This window comes from Urtica dioica, chromosome 1, assembly GCF_054948205.1.
Source record: "Urtica dioica subsp. dioica isolate 48M chromosome 1, U.dioica_male_clone48M_v1_H2, whole genome shotgun sequence".
Classification (NCBI taxonomy): Eukaryota; Viridiplantae; Streptophyta; class Magnoliopsida; order Rosales; family Urticaceae; genus Urtica; species Urtica dioica.
Genome location: NC_142756.1, coordinates 6,643,713 through 6,658,382, shown reverse-complemented (window position 1 = coordinate 6,658,382; position 14,670 = coordinate 6,643,713). Strand labels below are relative to the sequence as shown.

The 14,670-nt window shown below is 33.2% G+C and overlaps 1 protein-coding gene across 2 annotated transcripts; it reads left to right on the top strand.

Moving 5' to 3' along the window:
* Window positions 1-5,522: 5,522 nt before the first annotated feature.
* On the top strand, window positions 5,523-14,142 carry LOC149406825 (potassium channel SKOR-like). 2 transcript variants are annotated; one of them, XM_089609049.1, is made up of 14 exons: window positions 5,523-5,753; window positions 5,900-6,209; window positions 9,863-10,087; window positions 10,256-10,319; window positions 10,411-10,750; window positions 11,107-11,402; window positions 11,549-11,629; window positions 11,827-11,925; window positions 12,093-12,314; window positions 12,418-12,606; window positions 12,774-12,849; window positions 12,958-13,252; window positions 13,329-13,450; window positions 13,675-14,142. In XM_089609049.1, the coding sequence occupies exons 2-14, from the start codon at window positions 5,944-5,946 to the stop codon at window positions 13,938-13,940; spliced, it is 2,541 nt and encodes an 846-aa protein (XP_089465175.1). In that variant the 5' UTR covers window positions 5,523-5,753; window positions 5,900-5,943; the 3' UTR covers window positions 13,941-14,142. The 2 variants fall into 2 exon arrangements, with proteins under 2 accessions (XP_089465175.1, XP_089465182.1); XM_089609056.1 differs by lacking the exons at window positions 5,523-5,753; window positions 5,900-6,209 and adding an exon at window positions 8,436-8,477.
* Window positions 14,143-14,670: the final 528 nt, after the last annotated feature.

Sequence of the window (14,670 nt, the reverse complement as noted above, 5' to 3'; positions counted from 1 at the left end):
CACAAACTCTATTGGGAAGTTTCAAGTAGTTCTCTCTTAATAACTCATTAATGTCTGTCCTACGTCAAATTTGCATGCACTATGAAACACTGCATGCACATTAGCACATATGTTTATCGTATTCGTCTGCTGTCTTAGTTTATATGTACACAAACTGAGTGTTTTTGCCACTACGTAGTTAATTTAAAGTCCAAAGTTCTTATATATTTTATGGCTCAAAGTTGTTCTTCAAAAAGTTCATCTTCCAGGGAAAAAATAAGAAGAAAATAAAAATAAAAATGAACCAAGCCATATTAACTTAAATGCTAGCTGATTAGAGGCTGGGTGGGTACTTAATTAAGCGCTAAAATTAAGGATCTGTAATTGATGTGTCTTCATAAGGGTAATTCTATATTAATTGCTTGGAGAGAGTATATATATGTAAATATAATATGTATATATATATAGAGTTATACACACATACACACACAAGTTTCTGTTAGTCTTATCGTCGCTGGGTTTTCATATTTGACTATAAAATCATGAAAAAATCATCAGATTAGACTACTTGAAACGTTGGATTTGCAATTTAGTCAATGTTTTAGATATGTTTAAAATTTAGTCACATTTGATGATGTAACCTCATTAATCAGATAGTATTTTACTTGATTGTTCTTGATATTTTATATATAATTTTGATAAATAACGGTAAATGACTAATTTACTAAAATAAACGAAACATTAACTAGTTTGAAATTTGCTAGATAGTTAAAACTAAGGGTGCAATCGGGTTGGGTTAGTCGATTTTTTCATGTTCTACCAACCCGAACCGCTACAACTAATTTTTTAATTTTAAAACTCAAACCAACCCGATTGAAAGGTAAAACCAAACCAAACCAATCCAAAAAATAATCGGGTTGTTTAGGTTGGTTTTTTCAGATTATAATTCTCGACAAATGACTTTATAACTCGAATGAAAATCATATACGTATATTATATCTAGAACGTTTTGTCAAATAAAATTAAAATTTTACTTATCTTTAAAAAAATTACATATTAAAATAAAAATTGTGCATATTTTTAATTACGAAGTTTTCATATAGTCGCACATAATAAAGTATAATACTGAGTATTTTTTTATTTAATTATAATATTTTTAAAAAATAATATTTTTTAACAATAGTACATATAAAATATTTGCAATCTTACAAAAATTAAAGAATTAACACTATCGGGTTGGTTTGGTTCAACCCAATTTCACGGCTATAAAAAACCAAACCAACCCGAAACAATTGCGGTTTGAGTTTATTACAACCCAAACTTCATCGGGTTTTAATGGAGCGGTTTAAAAAAGAGTACGGTTTGATTTTGATGATCGGATTATTCGGTTTGGCGGTTTTGATGAACACCCCTAGTTAAAACGTTCTAAATGGGTCAAAACTTGAAGTAGTGTGAGATGGTTTTAGACTTTTAGTATAAGTATTAAAGTGGACCCGCCAGAGGCGGAGCCATAAATCCAACCAAAATTATAGCCTAAAAAAACTCTATTTTTACTTCAAGAACTTTTGCAAGTCTTTGCTGTATTTAATTGTGAGTGTTGTGTATTTATAGATTTTTTAATAATCCATGACCATGGGTACCGTTAAGAAATAATAATAATAATGATGATGATTGATTGTTATCCTAAACCATTGAATATTTTTAATTATCCTAGAAACCAGTTTTTTCATGGTAACTTGTGTACATGATTTGTGTGTATAAAGAGTCATAAATTATCCTACCGATTAAGCAATATATAACTTGCTTAGTCGGTAGAATAATTTATGACTCGTTATACGCACATAGTAGAAGAATCCTCTTTACTTCTACTTGAACAATGTTTTTTTTTTTAAATAAGAGATTGGACCCTTAACACAAATAGTGTTCATTCGTATCGATTTTTTTTTTTATCAAAAATATAAAAATGTCTCTAAAAAACTTTATATACATTTCTTTTCCAAACCTGAATATTTTTTTAGCATATCTCTATATATTTCTTTCTCTAGACTAAAATATATTACTTATTCTGCGTACAAAACATGCTTGTTTTAGGTGGGCCTTGACCCCACCTAAGCTATAAGTAACTCCGCCCCTGGGTCCCACGACATAGTCGTTTGTTGTGTTATTAGTTTTTAAGGAAATGACGGTAAAAGTCCCTAAAGTTTCCAGAAACAGCTAAATTAGTCCTTTTTTTTGTACGGTGAAGCTGCTCAGCACAACCCCTTCCTCGCTCACTGTTGGAGCAACGTCACACATTCGCGTATGTTCTTGTTCATTAAAGGAAGTTGATTTGTTTTTATTTGTTTAATTTCTTACTTAAAATATGTTTTCAGTCAAAACTAACGTTTTTTACCTAACATCGTGACATATTAACGCCAAAATGGGGTTAAGGACCTACGGAATTAGGAAAACTAAACATTAAGGACTTTCACCATACAAAAAAAAGAATAGAGACTAACTTAATTAGCTATTTCTGGAAACTTTAGGGATTTTTGTCACCATTTCCTCTTAGTTTTTCATTTTTGGACCGACCATGCACTCACATTAATACTACTCACGTCCTACTGCATATTAATTTTAATTCCCTCTTTGGGAAGTCTGTGTTAAATATATAAATAAACTTTAGTTGTGGTTAAGTCAGCTTTAAAGAAAGAAAAAAAAAGAATGAGTAAATCTCTGGTAATTTCACACAAAAATAAACCAACTAGATATTAAGAATATTAGTACATACTACAAGTTAATATATTTTATTTGGAAATTTCATACAAAAAAAAATTAATAGTTGGATTCCGGAGATATATATGAACAAAAAGATATAAATATAAGCTACTATTAAGTCATAAATACAAATTTAGAAGAAGGTCATGATAGGTTAATTGTAAAAAGCATACTGTGATAACATCATCATTTGTTATTTTTTTAAAAAGAAAAATCACATAACTATAAAAATGCAAGTTGATGATATGCTTTCTTAAAAAAATGCATACACTCAAATTGGCACATAGCTTTAACATTTTATACATCTTATGATAGATCCAACCCACTGATTACAGAAAAAATACAAGGATATATACTGCACCATAATGAAAGGGGTTATTTTGACCTACAAATTTGTCAAGGGTCAAGGACAAGTAGAAAATGAAATAGGAACAATGGAAATCGGAATAATAAATTTCATAGCGATTGCAGTACTATGGGTGGAAGTCCAATAAAAGAAATAAATAAATATCCATAGCCATATTGTCGTTAAAAATCACTAAATTCAACTCCATTTCTTGATAAATTTTTTAAGAAACGGTTTTGAATTTGTCTAATACTATACTCTTAATCAAAATGATAGTCTAAATATTTAAATATTAAAACTGTAATCAGTTTAAAATCAAAGTTTGCTTTAGCGTTAATGTACTGATACTTCAATTTTGGGGGTAAACCGTTTATCGTATGGAAAACCGAGAGGTATTCAAACAATAAAAAGAAAATCGGTACCGACAGAAAACCGCTTACCGAGATAACTATTTACATTTTTTTTAAATTACATATTTTTGTATACGAGTAACATATAATAAAGATATATAATTTATTCAATAGCATATATATATATATATATATATCATATATATTTTATTCAATCACATATATATACTGATTATTGTATATAACATACTGATTATGATGTTGTATACAATATACTAATTGTTATAATCGGAATATTAATAACACCGAACAGACTAAATAAAATACCGACCAAAGGTATTTTAGCATGAGAAACACAATGAAGCATAAGTTGAGCTTCAATGCCGATTAACTCTAATAAAAGCTTCTCGGTACAATAATAGACGTCAAGATAACGCTTACTTGGCCACGTAAGCACAAAAGAAACCGCAAAATAACTGAATGGAAGTTATTTTGCACGGTTACAAAATAACTGACATAGAACATGGGTCTGATCAACCTACCTTCAGATGGAAGATATAAAAGGAGGACGAAGGACGGACACTGCATTCGATATACAAAAAAACTATATTCTTATTGTAGAACTTCTTGTATTGAGATTCGTCTAGTATAAGAAAAGTCCGGTCTTTGTATTCAATTTGTTACAGGTTATACAATCGTCGAGACAATTGTTGTATCTATTTTTAGACATCAATACTAATATTGTGATTATTGTATACTGTTAACATCGGAGATGAGCGTTGGAGATATTGTATACAATATACTGATAATGTGATTATTGTATACTATTAGCGTCAGAGAGGAGCGCCGGAGCCACGGAGACGGCCTACCACAGGCGTTCGGACTCTGACATAGCGGCGCGGAGCTCATCGCATTTTTGAATCTGTCATTTTCGTAAGATTTAAAAAAATCCGTTGTTTTGTAATTTTTTTTCATATTTTTTTGCGGCTGAAGCACAAAAATCGCAGCTAAATTAGCTTCCCTTGCGATGCACGACGTACAAAAGTCGCCGCTCGCGGATATTTCTAGTTGCCGGCGAATCATTGTTTTGTGGTAGGGTGTCATCTTGATATATAGCCTTGCAAAATCGATGACATAAGACCATTCATTCATTTAAGTCTATTTCTACAACATTCACCACAAGGTTCTATAGCAACATCAAAATTAAAGTATGATACATGACAATCGCATTATAGTCAATGGTGTATCTTGAAGATAGACTATTGATATCTCTCATGAGCTTATCAGTGACTACTTTAGATATCCAACTACATTGATATATTTAAGAACGAGGTGTTATAGAGTCTTTTCATATAAAAAAAATACACAATATCCGAAGAAGAAGCAACTCTTTGCCTCAACCTTAATCGTGAAGAAATTGTATCTCGAAAAATACATATTCCAAATTTGTATTTTTATGAAAGATTCTTGATCTCTAAGGTGTGCCATCCATCTAAAAGGTTACTCAAACAACTGCTTCATCATACAATTTTTTTTTTCTTCCCCGAGTCAAGGTCTCAATTCAACGCACAAAAAGATATGTAATTTTTAGTTTAGCTAAATTGGATCAAGGTCTTTCATAGATCGGATTTTTGTACGACTACATTTCCTTATTTCTATTTAATGCAGTGTTGCTTATATATGTGTCATGCATTGAGAGTAGTGAGCACCAATACTAAGTTGCTAATTTAGTTTATACGGATCATAAACAATCAAGTTAACACTAAGTTCTAACATTATAGGTAGTTCCTCAAATAGCCTTGGGCAATTGTTTTAGGACAATTCTACTAAAATATATATTAGAAAATAGAGTTATTAGGAAATTAGACTCGGGGCAACAGCGACAATAATGAAGTCAAATAAACAAAATGCAACATGGTGCTTAAATATTAACTCCCCATTCACATGAGTCCCCATTTAAGAACCTTACAAAAATTAATGGAAAAAGAAACTTGCAAAAATTAAAGATAAGAAAAAGAAAGAAGAGGAGGAAGACACGTCAGCATAAAATAAGGTGTATATAAATAGTCAGAACCCAAATCTATGGCTGTATCTCCAATCCAAACACTCCTCGGCTTTGTCAGTTCTTTCTTCTTTTGAGTTTTAACTTTTATGGCTCCTCTACCCAACCAAGCTCCCCAAAATTTCCCTCTTTCCACTTTCAGCATTTTCCCGCCAACTAAATCCAGCCCCCGGAAAAACGGCTACGCCTAATTAAGACCCGATTTTCCCGTGAATCTCTCTCTCTCTCATCCCAGTAATCCCGTGAAACGCCACGCACGGTTAGCTTCTACAACTCCCACACCTTTATTCAGTTTCGCTTTTCCTCTTTTTCTCTCTCTCCAAAAGGAGAGAAAAAGACAACGAAATCGTTGCTTAGTGGTGATTCTTACGGAAAAAAGCCTATTCAATCTCTGTTGCTATGTAGATCCTCGAATGCGCTAGCACGTGATTCCATCGCCGGCGATCGGAATGAGCAGAAGAGCGGCGGATCACCGTTTGGCCACGGCGGACAGTGGTCGGAATGTCGAGGAAGAAGACGAGTCGATCTCGTCGCCGGAAGAGGAGTACGAGCTTCAGGACATCAGGGACCGTTTAAAATCGTCCAGAGGAAGCCGATTCAACCTAATCGCCAACGAGTTCGGCGACGGAACAACGGCGAGAAGATACAGCCGCGAAAGTGTCATCAATGGCATCAAAGACCTCTCCAATGGCATTGTCATACATCCCGATAATAAGTAAGTTTTTTCTTCTAATTTATTTCATTTAAATATTTTTGTTTATTATAGCTTATTAAAAAAAATTAATTTGAGCTAATCAAAAGAAAGAAACCAGCGAATAAATTGAACGTATGATAATTTTTTTTTTTCCTGATAAAATAATTTAACTAATGACGATACGGATACGTACTTGATCTTGATGAATTCATTTTGAGTTACTGTAATATATGTTATATATACGACACTTCAACTCACTTATCTTATAAACAATTTTTTGTGATATTTGTATCGATAATAAAATAAAAGTAGTAACTGAGTGAGTCTACAAAACCGAGTTGATTAAATTTTTAACAAATGGAGGTATGAGATTTGGTTAGATCGAGTGTTTGGTCACCTAAAATTGTGGCTTGGTGATCCTTGTATGGCTGAAAAGCTGTGTTTGAATGGATCTGGAATATGCCTAAAAATAAAACAAAAACGAATTGGCACGTTTTTGATAACCTCGGCTGAGAGTGATGGACATTTTATATATAGTTATTAATATTTTAATCTCATTAGTCACTGCGTTCTTGTCACGTATAAAAAAAAAATTGAGCAAATTGTGGGACTGGATATATGGAAGTTTATCATGTGCAATTCAGAATTCACTGCCCAGCTGTCCTATGTCTTCGTATATTTAATGGAAATAAATAAAGAAAATATGAACCAATTTTAATATTTGGGCATGAATTGAATATGATTGATCCTATATGCCGTTATCCAGTCACTTGTCTGGTTTTTTTATTTCCTTGTTTCGTATTTAAACTATAACCATTAAGACACGGAAGACATTAATGAGACGTGACATTCTATGATTATTATTGTTATTTATATATATATGTATATATATATATATAGTTAACATATAGAGCTCTTTTTTTTCAAATTATTTTCTCATACTTTTGAATAGTGCCATATTTTTTTAGTATCGATATTCTGTTTAGAAATTCTAGTACCGAGTATTATTAATCAAATTTTTACTTTTATACTTTGGAATCTTAGACTATATTTTAGGTTTTAATTTTTTTTACATGATAGTGCCGCAATTAATTGAAACATAATGTTCTGTTTTAGTTTAGCCGAAATTTTGGAATTATATTCAGACCAAACCATTATAGTCTTGTTAAAGACCGAAATTCTGATTTTGCTAGTTTTTTTTTTTTTTTTTTTTTTTTTTTTTTTTTTTTTTTTTTATGGAAGCTAGCTTGTCTTGTTGAACGTAACAGGTGGATTGTTAATCAAATTCATAAATATTCTGTTAAATTCCATGTGAGAAATTGTTTACCAAAGAGCTCGTATATTTTGTAAAAAATCTGATTTTTTGTTTTTGGTTTTGTCATTGCGTATGCAAAGCTGGCAAAGTTGTGCACAGATAACATGTGGCGTGAAAAGCACATTATGTCAGTATCTAGGATATTTTAGGGCGAAGATAATCATTGACTTTATGGCTAATATCATATGATTATCTATCATATCTATCAGAATAATGACAAGGCGTTAAATTAGCACCCAGTATTTTTGGATCCAGGGAGTGGTAACTGAAAAAAGGACAAGATTAAATATATGTGATATAACTGTATAACCACTTATGTTCGTTTATATTGTTATTTCTTTTATAAAAATGAGGACTTACATTTGTAGTCAAAACTAGACTATAAAATTGGAATGTAGTTAACGTTTGCAAACGTTTAGGAAAATAGTCAATAATAATTATATTGATTTAAATATCTTCATATTAATTAACAAAAAAATGTAAATAATTTAAAAAATTCAAAAAATTAATGATAAGTGTTATGAACTCCGAATTTCTAGAAAATTTCAACTTACTTTCTTAATTAAAAATGAAATTTTCACAAAAATCGTTTTTTAGTTTTTATTTGTAAATAAAAAAACCCAGACTAATTTTCAATAAATTTTCATTTATTTGTAAAAAAATTCGGAAATTTTTAATTATTTCCATAAAAAAATTACATAAATTTCTAGTTTTTCATAGAAAAGCTTGGAGTATCACTAAGAAGAAAGGACGACGATAATGACGACCCTGAAGTTTTATTATGCCTTGGTCTTGAAAATGCGGATCAAAAATTACCTTTCGCCGATAAACAGAAAATGTACCAATGGTGAACTCCGGCGGAATTCTGCAGTAGTAGACCGGACTTTTCATCCAATACAATGGGTCTATTTTTGAATCTCTCCTCGCCACGAATCCGTAGGATTTGGAATTACCCAATTTCGAATTCATATGAGGTAGATATGGATTTTTGAAGTTTTGATGAGAAAAAAAAACAATATGAGAGAGGATAAAATAAATAAATTAGGATAAAAAACTACTTTAAACAAATGATAAAATAGAAAATTCAAATGGTTCATTCAAATGTCACATAATCTGTTTGGATATTTTTTAATAATTTTTTAAACGTTGGCTATATCCCAAACGTGATGTTTGGAATGACTTAGTATGTTACAAATTTTTAAAAATAATTGTGTAGTATTTAACGTATAAAATTCAAGATCTGAATAAATTAGGCCTGTTCATCGACTTGGGTTATCGAGTTTGTACATTTCATGAACCTGACCTGAAATCTTCGATTTGTCGTTTTTATAACCCAATCCGAACCGTTTATGGTTCTGAAACCAAATCAACCTGAATCGATATTAATCGGGTTGGTTTGATTAGATTTATTTGGAGTAGCTTAAGTTGGTTTGTTCGGGTTAATTTGCCACAACAAAGGTACAAAATAGAATTGTTGAATCAAATTCATAAAAAATCATGCAAATACTAAAAATAAATAAATTATGTCTCATCTCAAATTTCATACTCCATAAAAATCTAGATCTTATGAAAAATCTGTAAAGTAATAAAAAAAAAAAAGAGTTGTAATGGGGCGGACTAGAAAAAAGTGCGGTTTAGTTTGGATGATCAAGTTGTTTAGTTTGTCGATTCTCATGAACACCCCTAGAATAAATAGGTTACAACATTTGTAGTACATAAAAGGGAAATGGACATATTTATAGCTAGATTGAGAAAAATCATCCAATTTTATGAGTACTTTGTGACATGTTTTCATATAATGGTGTTCTTGTTTATAAAAACAAAAATTATTATCACAAAAGTTGATTATTTTGTGATAATGTTGTCACAAAACAGTCAGTTTTTGTGACAACATTGTTACAAAATGACCATAGACGTAGAAATTTTGTATTTTATACAAAGAAGAAAATTCTCTTAAATTTATTCATAGATATAACAATTTTCCTACATAAAATGTCGTACCGCAGATTTTTTGGATCCGTCCAAATCCAGCGGGTCACCAAACTAGGTTATGTGATCAATGATATTATTAGTATTCACAAGCTTTTTGTTTATAAGAAGTTAAATGATAAATACACTACTATTAGACGAGGCTAACGAGTATGCTCATTTTGTATAGTTGTGAATTATCCATTTATTTACAATTATTTCCTCATCTAGTAATGAATAAACGAATCTTATTAATTCTTTGAAGGAAAGATTTACTTGGGAAGATAAATGGTTTAGATAGCAATATGTAGTGTGGTGATTGCTGATATTAAAGTAAATGTGTGATTGGTAATGAGAATGATCAATGAAATTATGCGCTTTTGTTTGGCAGGTGGTACAGGGCATGGACAAAGTTCATACTGATATGGGCAGTGTACTCGTCGTTCTTCACGCCTATGGAGTTCGGGTTCTTCAGGGGACTTGGAGAGGACCTCTTTGTCCTCGACATTGTGGGACAAGTCGCTTTCATGGTCGACATTATTTTGCAGTTCCGTGTCGCCTACAGAGATAAACAGACTTACCGAATGATTTACAAGCGATCCCCTATCGCTCTACGGTAATAATTCTTGCAACTACATACAATCCGTTTACCAATAATTGCTGGTAGTGATTTAGACGTTATTTAGATAGCATCAGAAAGTTTTAGCTTATTTTAGATCTTTTTCCCGGAACATTTTCACCTAGTAGAACCTAATGTTTCTATCGTTGCCCTTTCGTTTTCCAGCTACCTGAAGTCGCATTTTGTTTTCGATTTGCTTGGCTGTTTTCCTTGGGATATCATATACAAGGTACTCCCCAATGAATGATCTGGTATAACTCCCAAGTTATATTTTTTTAACTTATCAAGTACTTAAACGAATCTATCTTTTTCTTAATCAGTTATCTGGTAAAAAAGAGATAGTGAGGTATCTTCTGTGGATCAGGCTGACTCGAGTACGAAAAGTTACCGATCTCTTCCAGACTTTGGAGAAGGATATACGAATCAATTACATGTTCATTAGGATCATTAAACTCATTGTTGTAGAGATGTATTGCACGCACACAGCAGCGTGCATATTTTACTATTTGGCGACGACTTTGCCTTCTTCTCAAGAAGGGTACACGTGGATCGGGAGTTTGAAATTGGGAGACTATAGCTATTCCCACTTCAGAGATATTGATCTGTGGACACGCTACGTAACGTCCTTATATTTCGCCATTGTTACCATGGCCACAGTTGGTAAGCGTTCTTTCTCATCGTATTCTTTTTTCTCATTTAAGTGTGATAATGCTCCGTAAATGTGTGCTCAAGGACGTTTGTTAACAGTAAAAATGTTATTGGATTCAGATTTCAAGCAGAGTCTAGTTGAAATGAGTTTGACTTCAAAATTCAGTGCAAAACATGAAGATTCTTTAATAGGCGGGGTCATAGATATTGTAATAACTAGATAAGCGAGACAAAGAATGGTGTAAAAATTTAGTATTGTCTAGTGATATTACTTGGAAGAGATCTTTATCGTTCTTTAATATTTTCAAGTTTCAACCACTATTCTTTTGTGTTTCACACTAAGCCATAACGGCACTCTTCTTTTGCAGGTTACGGGGATATACACGCAGTGAATTTGCGAGAAATGATATTCGTAATGGTGTATGTCTCATTTGATATGATTCTCGGTGCATATCTGATCGGTAACATGACAGCGTTGATAGTAAAAGGTTCAAAGACGGTGAAATTCAGGGACAAAATGACGGATGTCATAAAGTATATGAACAGAAATAGACTTGGAAAGGACATCAGGAATCAGATCAAAGGTCACTTGCGGCTACAATATGAGAGTAGCTACACGGAAGCTTCTGTGCTTCAGGACATTCCGATTTCTATTCGGGCAAAGGTTAAACAAGAATAAGACCCATTTTTTGTACCTCAACTTATATCAATTTTTTTTTAAAAAATGCTTTATTTGGCCGGCTTAATTTAAACTGATATTTTCCAAGAATTTTAATCTGTTACGAATATAATTTTCTTTTGTGATTACAGATCGCACAGACATTGTACTTGTCCATCGTAAAAAAAGTTCCTCTCTTTAACGGATGCTCGGAAGAGTTCATCAATCAGATTGTAAGACCTTCATCCACATTTTAGCTATTTTAAAATGTACGGCTGTAATCTCAACTATTGACCACACAAAAGGGTAGGTTCAGATTATGACTGGTGTTAATCTAAAACATCAAACTTATAACTGTCAAGCAGAAGTTTGATGTGGTCTTGGTCAAAGAAACTTGCACTTGATAACGAATGTTCCTTTCCTCTGGCAGGTTATAAAGTTGCATGAGGAATTTTTTCTTCCTGGGGAATTGATTATGGAACAGGGAAATGTTGTTGATCAACTCTATTTCGTCTGCCATGGTGTATTGGTAAGTGTTGGATCAATATCGTCATTAAGTTAAACAAATAACCCTGGTTACGCAGTAAGCTAAATCAAAATGAATAAGCACATTCAATTGACATCTTTGAGCTTTTCCTTCATAACTCTGACAACCGCGGATTCTACGATAGTTGAAAATAAATGGCTCTTTTGCAGGAGGGAGTTGCAATTGAGGAAGACGGGTCGGAAGAAACCGTTTCACGTTTAGAGCCACACAGCTCTTTTGGAGAAATCTCTATTCTTTGTAACATTCCTCAGCCATACACCGTCCGCGTTTCTGAGCTGTGTAGGCTCCTACGACTTGATAAGCAGTCGTTCACAGATATCCTCGACATTTACTTTCAAGATGGACGCAAAATTTTGAACAACCTTCTCGAGGTAACGCCTTGTTGTGTCATTAATTCGAGACGTAACACAGTGCATGGCCAGACCCTTTTATTAATTTGTGTACATGGTTCTGCCAAATGTATTTCGATTTCAGGGGAAAGACTCTAATGCACGAGTTAAGCAACTGGAGTCTGACATTACATTCCACATCGGAAAGCAAGAAGCTGAACTCGCCTTGAAGGTGAACAGCGCAGCTTACAATGGCGATCTGTATCAGCTCAAGGGTCTCATTAGAACCGGTGCCGACCCAAACAAGACGGATTATGATGGACGATCACCGTTGGTAAGAGTAGAATCAGACGTTGTATTTACATTCGGCAATTCTTGGCACGGCTCTTATATTAAGTTGTCTCATGAATCAGAACTTGCATTTCTAGCTTTCTATTACTACTCTTGAAGAATTATAATTAATATTAATTCTTGTATCTTTGTACGTTTTGTTCGACATAGCATCTTGCTGCGTCGAGAGGATATGAAGACGTCACACGTCTTCTTATTCAAGAAGGAGTCGATGTCAACCCGACGGGTAAGTTTCTGATCCAATGAGAGTGGTTCTCATATGATTTTTTTTTCTTACCACTAATTTATTGGATTCAAAAGCGTGACGAATGTTATTTTCCCTTATCATGTGCAGATAATTTCGGTAACACCCCGTTGTTGGAAGCACTCAAGAACGGGCACGATCGAGTCTCTTCTTTACTGGCTGAAGAAGGTGCCTCCTTGAAGATAGAAAACTCTGGCAATTTTCTATGTGCAGCTGTGGCGAGAGGAGATTCGGATTTCCTCAAAAGATTATTGTCGAATGGCATCGATCCAAACTCCAAAGACTATGACCACCGAACCCCGCTTCACGTAGCTGCCACGGAAGGACTTTACTTGATGGCCAAGCTTCTCATAGAAAGCGGGGCTAGCGTTTTCTCGAAGGACAGGTATCGCCATGAAACTCCTTGCCCCAAGTCATTGATATCATTGATCTTAAGTTACATTGTTTTTACCACGCTGCAGATGGGGAAACACTCCGCTCGATGAAGGTAGGATGTGTGGGAACAAGAACTTGATCAAGTTACTCGAAGAAGCAAAGTCCGCTCAGTTGTCTGAATTCCCACATCTTGCTCGAGAAATCACGGGTATAGACAAAACCTTCATAGAAATGCTTCTAAACATACCATAATCAAACTTAAGATTGCTCATAATTACCAAGTACGAATTTATTACCACTTTTTTAGTGAGGTTTTATTCTTGGAGTTAATTGGCGCGCAAGTTAATTGTAGTAACATTAAGATAAGCATTATAGTCTATAAACTAAACATTTAGAGACAATATAAAATGATCAATCCGATTGTTCTTACAGAGAAATTGCACCCAAGGAAATGCACAGTGTTCCCTTTCCATCCTTGGGATCCGAAAGAAGACAGAAAACCGGGTATCGTTTTGTGGATCCCAAATTCGGTGGAAGAGCTTATCAAAACATCAGGAGAGAAACTACAAGTCTCTGTTTCAAGTGCTACTTATATTTTAACAGAAGATGGTGGTAAAATTTTGGACGTGGACTTGATTAATGATGGTCAGAAGCTATACTTATCCGGCGAAGGTGAAAGTGAGACACATTCCGGATGAAATAATCAATTTTAATTTTCGCACCATAATTGTGTGACGATGACATCCTTCGAAGAAAATGTATCACCATCTATCTATGTATATGTGTGCCTTATCCTCATTTATGCTGCGGAGTTCCTTTCGTGTTTCGTTTTCCTTTTAAGAACTTGATTGATATAGAATACGAATTCAATGGTAAAAGAAGATTTTTTTTTAAACATCATGAATAAAGAATTAGTCAATATGGCCTTCATGACACAAAAACCAATACCATCGACGCTGAATAGAGTATGGGTACTTCAAAATAAACACCATCGAACTCGTCCTCTCTTGTTTTTTTTTTTTTTGTCAAGTGGTTATCCAATCATATGAAACGTTAAAAATTTTGAAATAGCCAACGTTTCGTTAATTTTTTGTAAATAGTCACGTAAATCTATTTACGTTATAAAATAATAAAAAAACGCAGAGTAAATCTCTATAATAAATGACTATTTACGAAATATTTACAATAGTTTTTGGCTATTTACGAAAAATTTACAAAACGTTAGTTAAAACACAAACGCTTATGTTTATGTGGTTTATATCGCTAAATTTTTGTTTTTTTTTAATTCAATTATCTCCTTTCGTCCTCCTTGTTGGAATTGATCTAGGGTTTAAGAAAAAGTTTAACGCTTCGGGTAAGCGGCGGAATTTTAAAAATTTTCTTTTGACAAGTAAAACGATTTTACTAACCTAGATAAAGAGCAAGTAC

What these genes read in the sequence shown, in the direction of transcription:
- LOC149406825 (XM_089609049.1), top strand. Translation starts at nt 5,944, where the DNA reads ATGAGCAGAAGAGCGGCGGATCACCGTTTGGCCACGGCGGACAGTGGT. An exon ending in GTCATACATCCCGATAATAA is followed by an intron (nt 6,210 to 9,862) that starts GTAAGTTTTTTC and finishes TTTGTTTGGCAG; the next exon opens with GTGGTACAGGGCATGGACAA. An exon ending in TCGTCTGCCATGGTGTATTG is followed by an intron (nt 11,926 to 12,092) that starts GTAAGTGTTGGA and finishes GCTCTTTTGCAG; the next exon opens with GAGGGAGTTGCAATTGAGGA.